We start from the raw sequence: 22,905 nt of genomic DNA on the forward strand, positions 1-22,905 counted from the left end.
TCTGGAACAGCCTTCCTGCCTCCCTGAAACTTGAGGAGAACGATCTCCGGTTCCGGAAGCACCTCAAAACCTTCCTCTTTGCCTCTGCTTTCTCTCTCCCTCGCCCCTGCTAAATCCTTCACTGAAACTGCACTGAATCTGCAACTGGGCCACTCTCACCGACCTCGGTCCTGGGCCCAGCCACTCTCCACTCTCCACTCGCACTGCCTCCCTGGCAACCTCTGCACTGCGGGACTGTCTCTGTATCCCTACAGCCCCCCCTTCCCAGCACTTGTCTGCACTTACTTTGCACTTGCCACCAGCTGGCCCTATTTATTTATTTATTTTATTCTACTTACTTGTACTGCACTTCCCCCCTCCCCTTCCCCTTGCACTTTTCCCTTCCCCCTACCCCTGAACTTGCGCGATCTGAATTTCACCTGGCCTAGTAGGATCGTTGTCTGTCTTCCCCTTGTTTCCCCCCCTCCCTGCCTCGTCGCGCCTTGAAACACTTGTGTATAGGCGCGTTACAAATGCCATATATCATATCATATCATGTCAAGTCATCGGCATAGGCTAGCCAGCTTAGTGAATGGCAACCTACTTTAACCGGGCATAGGAGTGAGTTTAGGAATTCCATCCCCATATCGGAAAGATATAAATTAAAAAGGGTGGCGGCAACCACACACCCCGCTCGACTCCACAACGGGTGGTGAAAGGGGCAGTTAAGCTGCCCTTAGGTGTCCAGCCTAAGGATTAAAAAAAAGGATTGAATGCCCTTTTTTTTTTTTAAACCAAAAAGGACCAGAAAAAAAAGGGTAGAATGCTTTTTTATTTATATTTGTTTTAGTTTAGTGTGCAAAAAAAGTTTTTAAAAAAAAAGAAAACAGGGGGGTTAGGGGGAACCCCCCATAAAAAAAGAATAAAAAAAAGGAAATTGACCCGTTTTTTCAGTCCTTTTGGTGTAAAAAAAAGGCATTCCATCCTTTTGTTTTAGATCCTATCACCTATAACCCTGCCCTTACCATCCAATCTTATTCTGACCTATGTGTCAGTGTATAGGAGCGTTAACATTTCAACACCCCGGCTGGTATATTCCATGGCTTAAGTTTTTTCCATAACCGCCCATGGAGCACCGTATCAAACATGGCTGAGAAGTCTATGAAAACTGCGTATACTTTAACATTCCTTTGCACCCATGCATATTCAATCGAAGAAACCAATATCAGTAAATTATATGTCGTGTTAGAATGTTTAACATACCCCATCTGGTTTGGAGGCAGAATCACATTTTTATCAATCCAAGTGTTCAACTCAATCCACAAGACTTTTGGCAGTACATTGGAGGCTACATCTAACATCGCCAACATACGATAGTTGGCAGCCAGATTCCCAGTGCCTTTATGTACTGGCAATGTTTCGCTTTCTCTCCAAGTCGGCGGTATAACAGCCACAACGCTGATGTGGGCGAAAAGCAAATTTCGCCAATGACCACTTAGATCAGGGTTATGTTTAATCACAGCATTGCAGATACCATCATGCCCAGAGGCTCGAGATTTATTTAAGTGTCTGATGAGGTTAGCCAGCCCTCCAGATAAGGTGCGTATAAGGCCATTTTACACATGTAATTATGGCCATTACGGAACATTTAATTTTCTTCTGCGTACCTTTTACGCTTTATTTTTTTTCATTGAAAAGCCAATTTCCTCCACTAGATGGCACTAGAGTGCAAAGGATCTGCACCAGCAAACAGAGCAGAACGATTTGGCGTGCCCAGTTCTGCACTAGGACGTTTCCCTGCACGGATCTTTTGCCGCAAGGGAAACAATTGAAAGGTTGATTTTTTTTTCAAGAAGAACAATAAAAAAGAAAACAAATAAAGTGCAGTTTCTGTGTACAATGAACATGTTTGCTGCTGCAAATATGCCACCCAGAGTCACTGCTTTCCGCGGAAATGCTGACTCGATGTATGTCTGACACGTGTCGCATTACTCATTCTTAGATCACTGCGATTGCTTTTCCATTTGTAAAAGTACAGCAACCTTCCTGCACAATGCACATTATGATGAGACAAAGGAAACGGGATTGGCCACCCGGCGAACACACCGCAAGTTGTTTCATGAACCCCGACAGGGGCGACCATATGGATATTTCAGCTTTGAGCAATTATGGTGTAAGAGAGGGGTCATTTTCCAGTTGATTTTGCGCATTCAGGGATCACGCAGGTTTCTTATTCTTTTAAAGCACGAGTACGTACAGGGAAATAGATTAGATTACTTTCCCCCGTGCGCAGGGTGCCTAGGGCTGGGCACGAGAGGCAGAGAGGCTGGCCCCTGCTCTCTAATTACAGATCATTAAATGGCCTCATCAGGTGTCCTCAACACTCTGCAATGTGCCTCGCCTCCAGGAATGCGAGGTGCCAGCCCCCGCACTGAGGAACCGGCTGTGCGGCCACCGACAAGCAAGCCCAATATCAGAGGTGTGTGAGGCACAGGGAAAGCCTCCTTGCAGACCACAAACCCACTGCTGTCCCTCCGCCCAGCATACATCCCATTTTCTTAAGAGTATCGCTCCAAAACATAGTGACATATGTAACAGGGTTAATATCCCCATAATGACATACGTAACAGGGTTAATTTCCCCTCTTAGACACGTTGCAGCAGCGTCTTTCTGGAAGGTGTCCCGGTCCCTCCCGCCCCCACCTTTGGTCCCATTTTAAGCATTTATTCAAATAGCTATACTGTGCCAACAAGACAGCTCAGACGGATATGGCACATTCTACAGAAAACTCAGGTCACAAGTTCAGCTTGCTGCAAAAGAGCCGTTGGCGTGGTCATGCCTCTGCTGTAAAGCGCTCTATCTTCAAATAACAAATACATAGCACAGTGGGTTAATGTGTCTGCTGCCAGTTACAATCCTGGTACAATAGCTGCGTGGGTGTAGCCCTTCGGCAAAGATGCCTCTGTAGCCTGCAGGTCACATGTTGTTCCCAATTCACTAAAGTAGTCCAATCAGGAAATGTGCCAGTCCAGAGCTCCGTCTACAGCTTGTGGAGTTTAGGCTCCAGTTAGCCATCTCAGGGGAGTCCTTTGTCCTCCGCCAATAGCTATGACTAATCTGCAGCAGGTCTCATGAAACTTGTGAAGCCAGATAGCTCAGCAGGTACATGTGCCTGCATCCGAGTTCTGTATAGAGCTCAAGGGAAAGAGTTAATTCCTGGCAGTGCTGACGTCATTTTACAAAGTTGCAAAGCACATTGAATTGGGTAATAACACCTATTGTCTAAAGCGCCAAGAGAAAGTGCAGTGGGTGCTGTGCACTGTCTGCAGTTTACTCTAGCCCAGTAAACCGCATTTGCCTGTGGGTCCTGTGCTGATGAGGCACCTATTGCGATTGGCTAACATTGGGCTCCGAGGATGCATCTTAATCCTGACCTGCTGACACTGCCTAGGCTATTCCACTAGCGGTACCCACATTTATTCACAGCACCTCGAGCCTATAAAGCTCCACACCTGGCTATTCCAAGACTGGGACCTGCACAGAGCTCACATGATGCACCCCGGTCCAGCCGTATCTCTCGATACCCCTTCCCAGTCAGAAGCATTGCGGCGGGTGCTGCATTCTGTCTGCAACCTCCTCAAAGCGCCAGAGGCATGGTGCCGCCCCTACGCACAGGGCTCTATCTATGTTCCTTACCCAGGAATATGTCCAACCCTGTCCATTAAAAACCTGTGACCCACGCAGGGATCCCATTAGTCTACATCATCCATGACATACCCCAGCTTTCTCTATTCCAACACTGAAACCCGCTGAGAGATGGCCAGTTTCTCCAGGAGCTTGCCCAGGAAGGGAGAGATGGAGATTGGGCGATAGTTAGCCGGGCAGGAGGGGTCGGAAGAGGGTTTCTTAAGAAGAGGGTGCACAAGGGAGTGCTTGAGGGGGGATGGGAAGACTACAGAGGTGAAGGAGTGGTTGCAAAAGTCAGCCAGGGCAGGAGCCAGGGAGTCGATGTGGTCCTTGATAGTTTTGGAGGAACAGGGGTGAACCTGTTTAGACGAGACTTTCATAGATCGGACTTGTCTGGAAACCTCGTCAGCAGAAAAAAGGGGAAAGGCAGAGAAGGAGGGAGGAGGGGTGGCTGCAGAAGGGCCAGAGGAAGAGCCGGGAAGAGAGGGAGGGAGGTGATAGGAGGAGAGTGAGGACAGGATGTCCTGAGTTTTAGAGATGAAGTGAGAGGCCAGTGCAGTGCAGAGGGCCTGGGAGGGGACAGGAGAGGTAGAGACTGGAGCAGGGTTGGCAAGCTCCTTGCAGATTTTAAAGAGTTCGGCCGAGTTGTTAGATGCGCAGAGATGCAGGCTTGGATAAGGGCTCTCTTCTTGGTGAGAACGGAGAGACGGTATTGCCTTTGGAGCAGGCGGCAGGCCAGTTTGTCAGAGGATGAACACGAAGCACGCCATTTCCTCTCAGCCACCCTGCACTTGCGTTTTAGGGTGACGAGATCCAAGTCATACCAGGAGTTACATTTGGCTTTGGGCTTCAGGCGGATTCTCATGACGGGGCAAGCACATCAAGAGTGTCGGATATAGCAGAGTGGATCATGGAGAGGGCTGTGTCAGGGTGGGAGTCAGCCGAAGGGGGGGGGGCAAGAAGGTGGCAGCGAAAGCCTCAACTGACACACGCTTCATGGGTCGGATGACCGAGAAGGTGAGTGGCAGTGATCTGGGTGGCTTTGCCTGTGGGGTAGGGAGGGTGAGGTGGGAGGATAGGAGAAAGTGATCACTCCAGGAGAGAGGAGTGGAGAGAGGGACGGAGAGGGGAAGGTCAGAAGAGATCAGAGCATTAAGAGTGTGCCCTGCAGAATGAGTAGGCCCAGAAGGGAGAATAGAGAGTGAGAGAGAGTCGCATAGGTCACGAAAGAGTCCAGTGGGGGAACAGGAGGCATCCAGGTGGATGTTGAAGTCACCAAGAAAGAGGCGTTTAGTGGTTGAGGACAGGAGTGAGGAGGAGAGGTCAGCCCACTCGGAGAGGAAGGAGGAAATTTGACCAGGTGGCCACTAGATAGTAGCCACGGTAAGGGAATGGCTAGGAGAGAGAGAGGGAGTCGGCAGACAAGACATTCAAAAGAGGAGTAGGTCTGCGTAAGAGTGACAGTGGCAGGAATTCACTCGGGGAAGGTAAGGGCAACGCCCCCCTTGCACAGTTGGGCCTGGGCACGGAGAGAATCTTGTAACCGTCAAGTAGGAGTGTGTCAAAGGTCGTGACAGAGCTGGCCGTGAACCATGTCTCAGTGAAACCGAGGACGTCAAGGTCCAGTTCCTCAAGAAGGTGACCGATATCAGAGGAATGCTTGATGGCAGAGCGAGAGTTAAGAGTGGCAATGTGGAGAAGGTTGCCATCCTTGAAGGACTTCCGGGGAGGGGTACAGATCAGAGGTACGCCCTGCGGAGGTGTAGAAGAAGGAGGTGAAGAAGGAGCAAGAAAGGGGGCAGGGAGGGAGCATAGAGGCAAGGTAGCCGAGGACAGAGGAGGGGGGACAGCAGGAGAGGAAAGGAAGTTGATGAGGCGTGGGAAGCGTCTATCAAAGAGGGCCTTGGACCAAGACGGTCCCATTAGCATAGACATTAATGATGGCTTTAGAGGAGTGGAAGGAGGCCAAGAGGACATCCCAACGGGTGCCACCATTAATGGGAGAAGAGGAGAAAGGAGAGAGCACAGAGACCATATGAAGGGTCAATAGGTCAGGCGAAGGCACGAAAAAGAGGATGTCAGTGAGAGTTTCCTTGGAGCAGGCACTAGTGAAGGTGTCAGCGATAGGGAGGCCTGGGTTGGAGACCAGGATGTCCTTTTTTAAACTTTTTCCTACCAGATTTAGTGAGGAGAGCAGGATAGTCCATAGAGAAGCAGTTAGAGAAGACAGGCGAGATAGAGAGCACCATGGAGTAGGAGGGAGTGAGGGGGGGGAAGACAGACGATACGAGAGCACGCAGACAGGAAGTGAGTGGCAAGCCCAAGTTTACCACATTTCAGAAAAAACAACAGCAGTAAATGCGTGTTAGGTACACAGTGGAGAGGCCACCTAAGTTTGAGAATCCTGTGAGGGGAGAAAAACCCTAGTTTACCACATTTTTAGAAAAAACAACAGCAGTAAATGCGTGTTAGGTACACAGTGGAGAGGCCACCTAAGTTTGAGAATCCTGCGAGGGGAGAAAAACCCTAGTTTACCACAACTGTGGAACACCGTGAGGTGAAAACACCATGCAAAAGAAGTGACCAGGTGTAGGTGGGGTGGGCCGGGAGAAGGTGGAGAAAGCAAGTGAAACTGGCGCCAAGCGTCCCCTGTGGACACCTGCAGACACAGTGGGAGCCGCAGCTGTAGGAGCCGCCCTTTACCTGAGGGGCCCTTAGCCGTGGGGGCTGCCGGGCAGTGGGGCTGCCCAGGAGGGTCAGAAGATAAGGGGGGGGGCGGGCAGGGAGGCGGGCTGGAGGAGGGCAGCAGGAAGAGGCTGCAAGGGGAGGGGGGAGGGAGCACACACCAACCACGCGCTCGGAGCGCAACAAAGTTACAAAACAAAAGAAACAAGATTTTCTCACAGACATTCAAGCCTCCATACTTCCTTCAAGGGAAGGGTCGATACCTTGGAGGATAAAATGGAAGGGATGGAAAATAATCACCTCCAGGCAGACCTGCTCGACATCAAATATGTGGCAAGGCTTATGGACTTGGAAATGAGAGAGGAGGACATGATCTTGAAGATGGATGATTTGGAAAACAGCGCCGAAATAACCTGCGCATTATGGGTGTGACTCAAGAGAGAGGGGAAACTGCGGCGGATGTGGGGAGGAAGGTCCAGGGTCTGATAAACCAGCTCTTTACACTGGAGGGCGGCAAAAAGGTCCAGCTGGAAAGAGCGCATCGATGTGGAAGGGGTGCGGGCGGTGGCCCGAGGTCCATCGTAATGCAGTTCCTCCGCTATAGAGAGAAAATGGAAGTCCTGGAGAAGGCAAAAAGACTGGGGAGCTTTGTATTTGAAGGCGATACTATCAAGATATTTCAGGACCTATCATCCCTCACGCTCACCCGCAGAAGAGAATGTCGTCCACTCACTCAGTGGCTCACAAGCCAAGATATCAGATAGAGATGGTCCTTCCCCTTCACCCTTTCCTTTGAACAGGCTGGGGTAGACTACAGAGTGATTAGTGGCAAAGAAGCCTCGCAAGTATTACAAGTGCTTAAGGGGGACGTCCCGGAAGGGAGTAATTTGATGGAGACTCAAGAACCAGGCGACACCGTGAGAGAACCAGTGGGTCTCTGGTCCACGAAGAAGACGAGGGCAGGAGAAAATTCAGAAAACATAACACTCCGATGTCTGAAGCTGAAGGGGACTAGGAGTGTAAAGATAGATTAACGAGAAGATTAGGTTTGGCTCGCAGGTGACCCCGGCCGGGTACACGGATTTTACCGAGAGAACTGCGGTGCAGGAACATGCACACACCCTGGTGGCTTGCCTGTTGGCAGGCGTCTTGGACAAGGAAGGGAAGAGGGAGGGGGGAGAGGTGGGAGTTGACGGTAAGGGGCTCGGGACACGATATCCATCACACTTCAAATGGGAAGGGGGCAGCTCCGACATGATCGGGAGGACAAGATACTCAAGAAGGAAAAGCAATGGTAGACAATGAAAAAAGGGGCCGGGTCGAGTCACTCAGAGTGGATTCACTCAACGTCAAGGGGCTCAACTCCCTGACAAAGCGCTCCCTTCTTGGGAGGGAAATGAAAAATGGTAAGGTAGATATCTTGTTTGTGCAAGAAACCAGAACAGTGAGAGGGGAGGAGAGGGCCATCCCAGGATCTCACGTTGGTCAGACCTTTTGGGCATCGGGCCACGTAAAGAGAGGTGGAGTTGGCATCCTACTCCAAATCAACCATAAATTGAGAGAGGGAGGATGGAAGAGCCCTGGTAGTGTCCGGCAATCTAAATAATTCTAGAGTCAGCGAAGCAGTGATATACTGCCCTAACGTGGGTCAGAGAGAATTCGCTCAAGTGGCCTTGGGGGAGGTGATCGCCAAAGCGGAAGGGCTCCTGCTCCTGGGTGGGGATTCTAATATGTGGGCAGATCGGGGGCTGGACCATAGTGGTAGTTCGGCCACATCAGGTGATAGGGGACCCGAACATCGTGGTGGGCTGTGGGAATTAATGTGGGAACAGGGATTGGTGGACATATGGAGGGAGCTGCACCCTAGGCGAAGGGGATACACCTTCTACTCCGCAGTCCATGGTACCAGAACTAGGATTGATTATCTTTTCGTGGGCAGCCAGCATATGAGCAGAATAGAGGTCTGTGACATCCGCCCGATCAGCTGGTCAGACCATGTCATGGTCTGGTCGGACGTCAGTATAGCGGGCCTGAAACCCAGGGAGTCCCTCTGGAAGTGCAATGATTTCTTGCTGAGGGATGCGGTCTTTAAGGAAGAAATGACCGTAGCAATCAAAGAATTCTTTGAGCTAAACGACAAGGGGGAAGTGAGCCGGGAGATGGTGTGGGAGGCGGCTAAAGCGACTTGGAGGGGTAGGTTGATCAGCGAAGGGGCATCCAAAAAAAGAATTAGGACTCTCCTGACCCACAGGTTGAGATCCAAAATAATCCTTCAAGAAAATTCGGAGGCGAAGGTGGAGACCGAGAAAGAGAGGGATCTGGGCATAGCGAGGGATAAGAGACAAGAATTGAGAGAAATGGAGATGGGAAAAATTGTAGCGGGGCTCCAACATCTACGTCAGAAATACTATGAGAAAGGGGATAAGGCCGATGCTATGCTGGCAGCAAAACTCCGAGGCCAAAGGGCAGATAGATGGGTGGCAAGAGTCGTTAGCGCTGAAGAGGGGAAAAGATCAGACCCGGAGGGGATCGTTGAGGGTTTTGCTTCATTCTATGAGAAGCTCTACGGGAGGGAAGGGGAGATAGAAAAGGAAGCAAGTGAGGCATATCTCAATGGGGTCACCCTCCCTGTCCTTGGTTCCTTAGAAGCATCGGCCCTAGATGCCCCCATAACAGGGGAGGAGGAGCTTGGAGCCATATCGGGATTGAAACTGGGCAGGGCCCCGGGGGAGGACGGGTTCACGGCAGGCTTCTACAAGGCCTTCTTGGGCCAACTAGCGGGGTTCCTGGCGGACCTCTTCTCGAATATTATGAGGACGGGGAGGGCACCCCCATCCTTTGGTAAAGCTCTGATCACGGTGATCCCGAAGGAGGGGAAGGACCCAGTGGACTGCCGCTCCTTTAGACCTATCTCCCTCCTGAATGTAGATGCTAAGCTATTTGCCAGGATCATTGCCTCGGGGTTAGACAGCTACATGCCGAGGCTAATTCACCCGGATCCACGTGGGTTTTATATGGGGAAGGTAGGGTGCGGATACACTGCGCAAGACTTTGCACCTGATGAGAGAGGCAGCACCGAAGGGTGGGAACCCCGTCCTGGTGTCCATTGACGCCGAGAAAGCGTTTGATCGGGTGGACTGGGGGTTTCTTCAGGGGGTACTCGAGAAGCTGGGATTCGGTACAGGAATTAAAGAAGCCTTCAAGGCCCTATACGCGTCACCAGCTGCCAGAGTCACAGTTAACGGGCGTTTGTCTTGAGTCTTTCACCGCCAGAGAGGGACGAGGCAGGGTTACCCCCTTTCCCCTCTCCTCTTCGCCATGACAATGGAAATTCTGGCAGAGTACCTCAGGGGCTCATCGACGGTGAGAGGAATTGAGGTGGGCGAACGTACCTTTAAATTAGGCCTCTATGCAGATGACATCTTGCTCCACCTGCGGGAGCCCGCAAGGTCAGCCCCAGCTGCTCTGCAGGTGATTCACCAGTTCGGCCACTTCTCCGGATTTAAAGTAAACGTAAGCAAGTCAATGATCTTTCCCTTTGCACCCGATGCGGATAGAGACTTGGCAGAACTTGTCCCACTGGGCCTCCGAATTTGTACGGAGGAGATAAAATATCTGGGGATTAACATAGTTCGTCCCAACAGGGATTTAGGCCAGGCAAACTACCCCCGCTCTTTGATAGACTATTCAGGGACATGGAGGGTTGGGGGAAGGGGCAGATCTCCTGGATGGGAAGAATAAATGCCATAAAAATTAATCTGCTCCCTAGGGTGCTGTACGTCTTCTAGATGCTCCCCTTGGAGGCTCCTGAAACATACCTCAGAGAAGCCAAGAGGTGTATACTGAAGTTTATATGGCAGGGCCAGAAACATAGAATTGGATACGAGACTCTCACCCTCCCCAAGGATAGAGGAGGGGTTGCTCTGCCGGACATGAATGCCTACCAGAGAGCAGATCAACTTAGGGCCTTGGCTCCCCACCTTAGAGAGGACCCCAATAAACAATGGGTATACATCGAAAACGTTTACCTGCGCCCAGTTACCGTAGGGGAATGGCTATGGGTCCCACTGAAAAAGCTCCCCAAAAGAATAAGGGACCACCCAATTCTGGGTACAATGTGGAAAGCATTAGCGGGGAAAAGCCTTAGCGAAAAAGTCACCACATGGCCCTCTCCCCTGAGCCATATCTGGTCTACTCCTGTCCTGGAAGAAATCCCGGGCCACAAACACTACCAGTCATGGTGCGACGCGGGCCTGTGTAGGGTAGGCCAATTGGTAAGAGAGGACACATTTATAAGCATCCAGGAGCTGGAGGCAGCTCTGGGAATCGGCAGGGTTTCCCCGCTTCTATACCTTCGCCTCAAGGGCAACCTAATGAAGCCGAAACTAAAACCTTGCTTACATAGAGGGCTTACCCCGGTTGAGAAAATTCTAGACACCCACACAGCAAGGAAAGGCCTCATCTCCCTCTTGTACGGAGCACTGCTAACCTCCCGGGAGGGAACGACTAAAAGCCTCAGAGGGAAATGGGAAAGGGACCTGGGTTGTGCCATAGGAGATGGGCTCTGGGGGAAATTATGTAGCAGGGTTTTCAAGACATCCATCTCATGCCAGTACAAGTCCCATGCCATCAAGCTCCTCCATAGGTGGCAGTATGGTCCGATCTCCCTCTCTAGGATGTTCCCAGATACCGTCCCGCTGTGTTGGCACGGATGTGGAGAAAGAGCCAACTACTGGCATATTTGGTGGTCCTGCAAGAAAGTGCAAGCCCTACTGGCCAGAAGTGCTCAGCTGGCTTATGGAGGCGGGAGAGGGGGTTTACCCTCTAGAGCCATTTCCACTAATATTCGGACTCTGCCACAGGGACGACCACTGGGAGAAACTCCCGGACCTGACACACATCCTGCTGTTGGCAGCCAGAGCTGCACGGGCCAGGACCTGGAAGAGACCATTGCTCCCCTTGAGGAGGGGTTGGGTGATAGTGGCCAAGTATATTTATTTTATGGAGAGACTAACAGCAGCAATACACGGCTCCAGCACGCAGGTTGAGACTGACTGGCTGCAATTCATGGAGGCGTTCTCTAACGTAAAGGACGAGGCCGGAGTTTAACAGGAGCACTCCACCTGGCCCGAAACTGGTTGTGGCATAAGACTCATTGTACTTTTCCAAGTACAGTTCACTAATTTGTGTTCCTTGCAGGCCCGGTTGGAACTGCCCGAAAAGGATAATCATGGTGATGTGGTTTGTGTGCCCTATTATGGGGGGTCTTGTGCGGGATGGGGGAGGGAGGGTGGGTGTATACAGCAGAGTGTTATGGTTCTCTAATGGAAGTTGACACGGGCCAGTGCCCCAATGTCATTGTGTGTACTTATGCTTTGTTGCCATGAAAAACCAATCAAATTGAATTTAAATAAAAGAAATATGCGAGTCTAAATGGCTTGGTAATAAACATCGAGAAGAGCAAGACGATGGCTCTTTCCCCGGGATCTTGCAGACGTAGAAATTATCCATGTACCCTGAATGCTATGAGGTTCGAGAATGTAGATAGGTATAAATATTTGGGATTACATCTACAAAGTAATCCCAAATGGGACACGCATTGGGAAGTGATTAAATGTAATGTAGTAATCAACATTATGAATCGTTTTGTAATGAAACAATGCGGGATGTCATTTCAGCCAGTGTTGCTACTCTACCAGATGAAAGTGCGATCAATTTTATTTTATGGTGTTGAAATATGGGGTGGAAATTACTTATGCAAGGATTGGGGCATTTATGGCTGCTTTCTGCGATCTTGATAACCATCTCACAATGGGAACCCTGGGTAAAATGTTTCGCACTTGCATGAAATAGTAAGCAGGATGTTGTGGTACGAGACCGGTTGGCACTGTCCATCAGGTAGCACTGTCTCAAGAAAAAAACGTACTGACCACAGCAGAGAACAGTATTTAATCTTCTCTCTGGCAAAAACGATACTTCATTCTGTGAATACATTGAAAAGAGAGACATTATGCCTTTATATATAAAAGACTTTCCTAATAGTGCAATCGCGAAGCAATATGTAAGGCTTGCATTTAACATACGTATCAGCCTTATTGACGCAGGGTGCTCAGTAGCAGATTTCGCGTAATATACGCTATTGGCGGCTGTGTGGAACTGACACTGCAGAGCGCTTAGAACACTTATTACTAGAATGTGAAAGTTTGCGGGACTTACCTTGCAAATACCTTAAGGCATATAACAACAGTATCAACATGGCAGATCTCACACAATGATATGGCCAGCATTTCTTAATGGATGTGATATTAATCTGATTTTTTACATTGTAACATTTTATTGGAAATGTGTCGAATTATACAGATATTGATTTAATGTGCTTTTATTAGATGTACTTATTTTTATTGATTTTAGGAATTTTTAAAACAGCCGTGATATTTGATGAATTTTGTGTGGGTTGTAAACCTAAAAGATGAAATGCAATTGCGAGTTTTAGTAATTGTTGTTGATAAGCACTAATGAGGTATGTTTTTATCTGTGTATTGTATTTAATATTGTATATACAAGGCATATTGTCATGTATGTATTAAATAAATAAATAAATGATCTTGAACATTAACATTACAGGGGGAGACCCCTTGTAGCCCGTATTTCTTTTCAAACCCATATTCTTCCCCTTAGCCCCTCCTTGACCCAACCCTAACCCCACCATATTCATTGCCACCATGGCAGTGTGAAAATGGAGACGAAGTAAAGGTAAGAAGAAGTAAATGCATTAGGAAGTAAATGTCTGGCGAAGTGAATGTTGAAGAGGTAAATGTTGAAGATTTTTGGGCAAAGTAAAGGGGGGGGGGATACCATGCCATTCCCTTCTGATTGCTCTTGTGGGAAGTAGGTCCATCCTAGCAATGGTTATTCCCACTCTGTCCTGTCTGGAGGTGACCGTATCCAAATAGGGTTTTCTTGCTAGTGACATCATTATTGAAAGTCCTTGTTTACCAAAGTTTTGTGCCCAACTCTATGAAAGACCAATATGTGCTGTTTTCCAGCACCAAGAGAGGTGTGTTTGTGATCTGTACCATGCTCGTTCTCGCCTCCTCTGTCTCCTTCTCTCCAACAGACTGTCTTGTTCAGTGAGTACTTGTGGTGGAATTTGAATTGGGCAGGAAGAAAATGACTGATTTCAGCCTGAATGGCGTCTATCCGTGTATTCTGGAGCAGGACTCTTCCGTAGAGCTTGCTCCTTCTCCAGTTCTTTGTTTCAGAGATGCCCCCTATCCTATTTAGCCAATGATGTGCAAGTGAATATCTGCTATCTTTCGCGGTGGGGCCTTTGTCGCTATCTTTTAGGTTGGATGGCATGATCCTTGATTGGAGCGATCCAGAGAAGGTTAATCTGAATGATGCAAATACTATTTCTATGTCTGTGCCTAAAGCTGTTGAAATATACGGCTATATGACATGGTAATTAAAAAAAATACTATTTTTCCCTACTAGGTTGTGAAAGGAATGAAGTTTATGCTCGAAACAAAAATTGGAAGGACAATGTGCCGGAAACGAGAGCCCTACAACTTGGATAACTGTGACTTTCAAAAGGATAAAAGGCTACAACAGGTACAGCAGCAGGTTGCTTTGCTTCCACATTATAAAAAGTATTAAAATAAATCTGAGGTTTCCAAGTCCCACTGGAAGTTATAAAAGCGGGACAAATGTTTCTAAAACTGCCAGTTGGTATATTTTTGCGTCCTAAATGTTTTTCTCAAAATTGGATGGCACGAACTGGAGATATCTCGAATGTCATAAAATAATAAAATCCAAGTGGCCTTGGTTTATTGTAAGATTGTGTTGGTGTCTCGAAAGGAAGCATCTCAAACATCTACCCTTTATGAAGATAACCAATCTACTCTTAGTTGTTCTGCAGCGTTTGCAGCTATTCTGAGCCTTCGTGCGGGCACAGTTCTCGTGCATGACTCCTGTTGACCCTAAGGCAAGGGGATCCACAACTGGGCTCCATGAGAACCCAAACACGGGTCAGATTATACAATTTCGAACATGGATATTCACGAAAAATGTGCATCCAGGTTGGAAATCACTTTTTGTTGTTGTATTTATTCCTAAAACCAGGTACGTTTGTAGGCTTGTGCACCACTGGCCTGGCCTATGTGTTTGTTTAGCAGGAGGCAGCAGGCATTGAATATGTCAACAACTCTGTGAACATGTTGCAGATTAAAGTGCTAGCCTCCCTCCGAACGAACCCACACCAAAGAATATGTCACCAGTAGAAGCATCATCGTTGGCCAAGCCCACGCCTCCCCAGATAGCGGCTGGCAAGCATGGAGCAGGGATGCCTTCATGTGACCAGAACGCTGACCCAGCTGACTGTCTCCTTAAACTATTACTCTCCATTCCAATGATGGCTCCCTTGTAAAGCAGTGCAGTGTGCTAATAATCCAATCCAATACAACACATCTGTATAACGACAAATCTGAAGGCTGGGAGAATTAATAGAAGGGGAAGAGGAAAAAGTACTTTAAATGTGTACCTTTCGTCCAAACATTATGTAATTTAATGAGTAGTGTTCTTCCTCTACCACACAGCTGTACCTTAAAATGCATTTTGGCATTGGCGCTAAGATCTTTTCATCGGCTTAAGGGTAATGGTTTAAAGGTCTTTTTTTCAGTGAAGAAAGATTGTAAAAAAGGAAAAAGGAGAATAGAAAAATTAAAAGGCAAAAGGATACGGAATTACTCACACAGAAGTTAGACAAAAATACAAAACTTTTTTAAAACAGATAATTTTGTGGCGATATGGGGCCTAATTCACAGAAGTGTTTTATAATGGCAAAACCTCATTGGAAAATGCTCTGTGAATTTGGCCCATAATGTCAACAGACTTGAAATGAAATTATGACATTGAGACCAGTATACATTTTAGAGAGACGCTGCAGTTGTGTAACGCTTCTATTACCATAGACCAGCACATAGAAATGTATTGTCTCTGCCAATATAGCAAAGCAAGCCTTTGAGGGCCAGGCCCTTGTTGTACAAGCCTCTTTCCTTTGGAACATATTATCTCATGTCTAAGAAATTGATGGCACCTGCTCTAGACAAGCAATGAAAGCAGGGTGTTTGACACAGGTTTCAACCATTCATGGCTTCAGCCAATGGCTCCTCTGACACATTGCAGCGTTTCAAAATCCCAAACCAAACGACCGTCATTGGTGAGTAATGAGAAAGCAGGTCAAACCGGCCATCACGTGCCTGTTTAAAAAGAAAAACTGGGAACATTTATTTTTATTTTAGCATTTGTAGAGCGCACTACAGCCCACAGGCAACGAGGCGCTATAAGGAGTTTTTAAGAAGGCTTGCTTGAGGGTTATAGTAAGCGGCCCCAAAGGTCTGTTTAAATACATTCGCTTATGCACATTTGCATGGTTACATATGATACAGATTGATTGTTACAGTTGGTTACTAATCTTGTCTAGGTATATAGTCTCCTATACATGGTGAATACAGTAATAATGCATACCTAGAGTGACAGGCTCTTTAGATGAAGAGCTTGGTTTTTAAGGCCTCGCGGAAGGCCGTGTGTGAGTCGATTGACCTCATCTGAGCTGGGAGGTTGTTTCAAAGGGTAGCCGCCATAGTGGGGAAGCTGGTGCCTCCTGCACGCACTCTCCGTGTGGGTGGAACAGTGATGCGGTTGGCATAGGCTGCCCTTGAGGGTCTGGAGTCAGTTTGTCTAGTTATCCTCTGTGTCAGATAGGGAGGTGCTTGATCGTGAAGTCACTTGTGTGTAAGGGCCAGAGTTTTGAAGATCACCCTTTCCTTGATGGGGAGCCAGTGTACCTCCCTCCTGATCCCCGAAATGTGTTCCAAGGCCTGTTTTCTGGTCCTTTCCTTTTTATAGCAGCGGATTACAAGTCTGCATGTGTCTTGGCTTTTGGTGGAGCGCTGCCCGCTGGAGATGCAGAGTTTCTCCACGAGGTAGCTACGTGACTTGAGGGTGACTTCCTTACAGATGATGCAGCAAGACTTGAAGGTGATTTGTGCGTGAAGTGGTAGCCAGTGAAGGTTGGTGAGGGCCGGGGTGATGTGGTTGCATCTACGTAGACCCTTGATGAGGCGTGCAGCTGCGTGTAGGACACTTCTCATTGTCACAAGGGAGGATGACGGGAGACCTCTTGAACAATGGATCTAAAGCTGTCCAGAGGGGGGAAGGACTTGACTTTTTGCAGGAGGGAGAGCTGATACCAAGCTCTTTTCTTAGCTTTGTGTGTCTTTAAGGAGAGGTGTTTTGTGATGTGTAACCCGGGGGACTTGGTGCAGTAGGTGAGCTTGGGTGTGAAGCCCTCAGAGTTCACGGTTGATAGCCAGGTCTGTATGTCTGGATGTTCGGTGTTGTTGGTGAGGTGTGGGAGTTCGGTCTTGGAGGGGTTGAGCTTGAAGAATGCATTGGACATCCAAGACTGGATCAGCGAGAGGCAGGTTTTGAGCCAATGGATGACCTTGATGGAGTCGATCTTGAGGTATAGTTGTGTGTCGTTGGTGTATTGGTAGATGTGGATGTTGGTTGTGGCTAGGAGGGCTCCTAGAGCCTCCATGTATAGATGATTGAAGATCACTGGGGAGAGGATGGAACCCTGAGGGACTCCAGAGGTGACGGGTAACATTGGCGATCTAGAGGAGTCCATCTGAACAAATAACTTGTGGTTGGCGAGGTAAGACTTAAACCAGCATAGGACAAGGTTGCTGATCCCCATGTGCGAATGAAGGGTGTCCGTAAGCATCTGGTGGTTTACTGTGTCGAAAGTGGCTGAGAGGTTGAGTACAACCAGGAGTCAGGGGTGGTCCTTGTTGAGGATGTTGAGGGCGTCGTCAACCACCTGTATGGTTGCTGTCTATGGGCTGGATCTTGGTCTGAATCCGGATTGGTTGATTTGGACGAGATTTTTGGTGTCGATGTGTTGCTGCATTTGTGTGGCTACCACTTTCTCGATGATCTTACCTAGGAATGGGTGATGGGGCGATATGTACCTAGGTTGTCAGGATCCAGAGAGTGTTTCTTTGGGAGAGGGAGGATTTGTCCTTTCTTTAGGGTCGATGGGAAGGTTCCTTGAGTTAGGGAGCTGTTGATTATCTCCAGGTAGGGAAGGAGAGCTTCTGCAGGAAGGGTCTTGAGGATGGATGCTGGGAGGATGTCATCTGTATACGATGTAGCTTTAAGGGCAGCTCGGGTTTCTACCAGGTGCTCTGTGGAGTGTGTCTTGAATGCTGTCCAGGGTGTGGAGATTTCACGAGGAGAGACATGAAGTGGGTCTGTGGATGCAGAGATGTTGTCTATATGCTGGCCAATCTTGCTGATGTTGTCGATGAAGAAGGTGTTGATGGCAGTGGATTATTTGATGAAGTGTGGTATGGCAGGGTTGGCTAGAGGGTTGATGCACTGCTTTACTGCTTTGAAGAGGGCTCTGCTTTTGTTGTCGGCTCCTGCTACGGTATTCTGACAGTAGGAGGCATTGGCTGTATTGATAAGTTGTCGGCGGTTTGCTCAGAGTTCCTTGAGGAGCACCATATTGGATGCAGTCCTGGAGTGGCAACAGGTTTTCTTTTGTTTCCTGATTACTCTTTTGCTGAGGTTAAGTTCTTGCGAGTATCAGGGTGCTGATGATTTTGGTTTGCAGGTGCGTTGTTTCAAAGGTGTGTATTGGTTGATGGAGGCTGAGAGGGTGGCCTTGAGTGCTGCCAGTAGATAGTCACAGTTTGGTTGGGGTGTTCAGTCCATGTAAGGTGTAGGTTGGCGTGGTCTTCTGTGAGGGCTTCCACTGGGAAGTTCTTGAAGGACCTGAAGGTTTGTCTGCTGGGTTTCTGCTGGGAGTGCTTGACTGGGTGGCAGGCTGTTGAAAGGCACGGCTAGCTGGTCAGACCAGGCAAATGGGAGAGAAGAGCTGTAGTGGCGGGAAGACAGTGCTGTGATGATTAGGTCGAGGTGGTTACCTTTCACTTGTGTTTTGTGAGGTTGAAGGTGTCGAAGGCTGAGGAGAGCTTCCTTCATCGGTTTGGTGGCCTTGTTGCCTGGTAGGTTGAGGTTGCCTAGGAAGATGTTGTTTACGTGCTTGAGGGACCTGTTGGTGACCAGGTCAGGGAAGTCTCTGATGAAGGCGGTGTTGGGTTTGGGTGGTCTGTATATGAGATGGAAGGTGGCTGTGTCTGTTGGGGTGAGTGGAATGTGGCAGGAGAGGACTTTGAAGGAGCCATTGTTGTTGACGTCAAGTCTGATGCAGTTTGCTTGTATGGCTGCAAGGCCTCTGCCTGTCTAGTTTGGCAGGTCTCTGTGTTGGATGCTGTAGCTGTCGGGGACAAGGACATATAGGATGTCGGTGGAGTTTGGTGTCAGCCAGGTCTCTGTGATGAAGATGGCATCAAGGTTGTGTGTTGTGATGAGGTCGGCGATGTCTGCTGCATGGGCGATAGCTGAGTGGACGTTGACGAGAATTGACCTCTTCATTGTGGATGGAGCAGTGGTGTTGATGGGCTTGAGGCTGATGTGGGGTGAGGTTGCTGCATTGCGGATTCCATGCCTTAGAGGAGAGGCAATGTCTTTGGCATTTCCTGGTGATGGCGGGAATGGCCTGTGGGGACAGAGGCAGAAAACCCATGCCTGTTGTCTGAGCAGCGGTCTGGGCCCTGGGTACAAACGGGAATTGCCATTTTCTTCATGTGTCCTCCACTTCTGACGTCCGGGCGAGAGATGCCCTTGATCTAAGATTTAAGAGCAGAAAGGAAGAGGCAGGGCTAAGAAGTGGGACTTAGGCCAGATAACCTAGATCCACTTGCACCTGCTCACCAACCTCCAAGGAAAGAGGCTGGGGGATGCTTAAGTAGGGAAAAGGGCGGGAAAATAAGAAGGTGCCAACAGTTTGAGGTGATTGACAGGTGGGCGGATCTTAGGACAGGTGACCTAGATCGACTTGCACCTGCTCACCAACTACAATTGTTATTGTTTCTTAAAACCTTTCACAATACAAAGTATTTAAAAGACAGCTATCAGTAAACATTTAGAATGTTAAAAATGGGGGGGAAAGAATAGATTTTCCTTCTTGGTTTATCAAAACCTAAAGAGTCCTTTGCATTTACTTTGTTTTAAAACTTTATAAATGGATGGATTCATCTAAAAGAGCATGGAAATAATCAAGTAGAGAATTAATGTAATGGTTAATGAATTTTGAAAAATATTCATAAGGCGATTCCAAAAATTGTCAGAACTCAAATGAGGCTATGTACAAATTTACCTACAGATTCATGGCAAATTTCAATTGTGTGAAGTCAATAAATAAAGAGAGGTTTTAATGATTCAGTGGAAGCAGGAGACGAGCAGAGCTGATGAACCCACAGCTCGATGGGGATACCTCTTAAGGGGCTCCATTGCTGTAAGGTTAAAAAAAGATTGAAATGGAAATGGAAATGGAAATAGATATATCAAAACGTAGGATCCAGGAATCTTACCAAATTCTTTGAAAGTAAAGAATAATGGAGAGTAATTTTACCATACCCATATTTATAAAAGTGAAAATATGTCCGTTTGTGGCTGGGTTTGTTGTTAGGTGAAGCGTTGTTCCTTATACAATTCCACACCGTTTCACCAATCTGCACCAAATGTTGCATAGTTACCTGTTCGGACCCTCCGGACATTACTGGCTACATAACATTTGGACCCCCACCCTTTCCCCAGATGTCAGCACCTTCACACATTAGACGGTTGCCTGAAATAGGCAAAACATCAATGTGGTCGTAGAAGGACCAGTCCTCAACCCTACAATGCCATTTGCACCACGCCAGAGTGAGGTAACAGGTGGGGAGAGAGCATAGTAGGTCCCAGTATTGTAAGGGAGGCATGGTATCACAAGTATGACACTGACACAATGGGTACAATTTGAAAAACCTTTATTGAAATTGTTGGGGTTGGAGAAAGCCTATTCTGCCCTATAACTAGGATGGGAGTAGTCTTGACAATCACGTAATAAATCACGCAGTCCTAGTGGAGTCTGTCAAATCAAAATGACCTATGCTAACAAAACCTAATGCCTGCCCTATCTCTTGTACAAAAAATTGTCAAAAAGGAGAAATGTTTCCAAAAAGGAAAATTCAGTGTTCAAATGAATAAAGGTGATTGAACCAGCTCTCCTGCCCACATTAGACCTCGCGGAATAAAGCTGTCCTTGCAGGCAAGATGAGCACTGTGGCTCGGCTTCCAATACAATAAACAGTTCCAGAACGTGGATCGACGCCCGTCTGGCCTTACATGTTTAAGTTTTTTCTTGACTTCAAAATAATGATTCAATCAAAAAGGTCACAAAGGTCCTGCTCTCCCAGGCTCAGACCTTTCAGAACACAGTTCTCGTAGGTCCCCCTCAGTCGGGCTGAGACCTCTAACGATAAAGTTTTAACACAAACTTGCCAGGGGGGTGGGCTCCCTTCCCCAAGGTTATTTCACTTTGGGTCTCCCTCTGTCGAACTAGGACTTCTTTCGATGTTGAAGACTTTCAAATGTGTGTGGCTTACCTTTCAGACCACTGCAAGACCACTTTGACTCAAAGTTTACAATTCAGCTTTCACTCCCCGCTTCTCTAGGAGTTAAACCTTGTTATTTCACTTTTGCTGTTGTTTAGTTTTCTTGCTTCGAACAATTTACTTTTCACTGAAACTTTTGAGTGGGCTACTTCCATTCGCCGGACCACTCTGTTATTAGTATCGCTGATTTTGCAGCTATCTTTTACTTCAAAGTTCATTCACAGCTCTGCCTTTGCCCGCGTCTCACTCACACATGTGCAGCCTTCACTTGTGATAAAATGTTGCCATTTCAAACTTTAACACACACCAGTCTTTCGGGTCGCTTGCCAACTCACGGCTGTTTGTATTTTTCTTGGTTTTGCTATTCCCAATTTACAAGTCAACTTTAGTACCACAGGCTTGGCCTCGCCTTCCCAACTCTGCCATTCACCTCGGAGGGTTGCTGGCGACCTTGAAACATAATGCAGTCTTCACTTGTGGGATCTGGCATTCCCCAGGTGTTTTCTGTGGCCTGTCGGAGGCAACGATCACCGGTAGGTAACTCTTGAAGTTTTTGACCCGCTGCTCTTTCCCCTTGGTCCATCGCTCTGCTCCAGTAGGTTTGGCTTTATCCCGGAAGTTCTACTCGTACTCATGTTCCACCTTGCTGAGAGTCTTTGGGTTCTGCCTTTTATTCGTGTGAGGAGTGCTAACTGGAATCGGGTGTATGCACTTAGTGTAAAGGGCCTGACTTTACCTGGCGCGATTAACGGGTCATGTCCAGTACGATATGAGAGTGTTAGTCTAGCTACTCTCAGTCACCCTCTTCCTCGGCCCAGTGTTTGTGTAAAAAGTGGGTAGGGGGTCTTGGACCTTGGAGCATCCTAAAACATAGGATGGGTTGATAAACAAAATAAGGGGGAATACTGTGTCTCACCATGGGCTATCTTACCCCCACTTCCCGAAGACCTCTCACCCAGGTGATCCTCCCGCACTGGTCCAACCCCAGGAACTGGATCCAAAAGCGATGGTCGTATCCTGGCCACCTGGATGACAAGTCCCTGAGGACTACCGGGTGAGACACCCTTTGGTTTCTCACAGTATGCAGCAGCACACCAACTCTCGCCTCCCATCAAGCAATAAGCGAATCAGAACAGTGACCTACAGGATTATTGATTTTCAACGATTGATGAGTTTTGTTCTTTCTATCCACAGAACCCAGGTACTTTTTGCTAGTTCTTTATGAAGCTTACATTTGCCAATTGACTCCTGGTCACTAAACCTTTCCAGTAATCTCAGTTTTTTTTATTGGTACATGGTTGCATAGGGGCGGGTTGATAGTTGCTGCCTACTTCCTACAGCAAATTATCAATCACACATGAAAGAATTAATAGGAGGGCACAATTGTCTCAGAGCAGCATCATTAAGTTCGACATATAAGGAGTGATCTGGAGGACCTACAATTATTTTAACCGAACATACGTAACATAACCATATCCATATAAAGACTGAATTCCAAATTCATGGCCTTTAATTATGATTTGCGGGGAGGTGGGGCGACCTAAAAGTCTCCTCCAAAGCTGTCCTTCCAGAATAATTAACTGGTTCTCCTCTAGAGAGTAAAACGTGTCTCCAACCCATATAACATAGAGGGAATGGCTTTCCCTGTTTAGTTTTATATTGAGTGAATCGATGTATACTTGCAATATTTCCACTTCACTTTTTTGCATCTGGGCATTCGGAAGTGCCAGCTTAGATTTAATGTTAAGATATAGATCACCCATCCTTGCAGTATCATACATGGAAAAACTCCAATGGATTCATTTAGAGACAATGCTGAAATGGACTCCATCAATATACCATTTAAATGTAGGATTATTGACATGCCTCTCAGTGATAAGGATTGTTGTTTTAGGTAAATTCATCTTTAGGTTGTTCTTTTGAACATATTGGGCCTCATTACAAGTTTGCCAGTTCGAAAACAACGGTACCGGTAAGCTTGCCGGTA

The 22,905-nt window shown here is 47.7% G+C and overlaps 1 protein-coding gene across 1 annotated transcript in view; it reads left to right on the forward strand.

The window, feature by feature from the left end:
• Positions 1 to 22,905, forward strand: part of CST7 (cystatin F) — a 103,333-nt gene that overhangs the window by 78,684 nt on the left and 1,744 nt on the right. Inside the window, exon 3 of the mRNA XM_069605027.1 lies at positions 13,846 to 13,962. Coding sequence (XP_069461128.1) covers positions 13,846 to 13,962 — 117 coding nt within the window. The remainder of the gene's footprint in view (positions 1 to 13,845; positions 13,963 to 22,905) is intronic.

This window comes from Ambystoma mexicanum, chromosome 4p, assembly GCF_040938575.1.
Source record: "Ambystoma mexicanum isolate Mex_15411 chromosome 4p, UKY_AmexF1_1, whole genome shotgun sequence".
In the NCBI taxonomy this organism is placed as follows: domain Eukaryota; kingdom Metazoa; phylum Chordata; class Amphibia; order Caudata; family Ambystomatidae; genus Ambystoma; species Ambystoma mexicanum.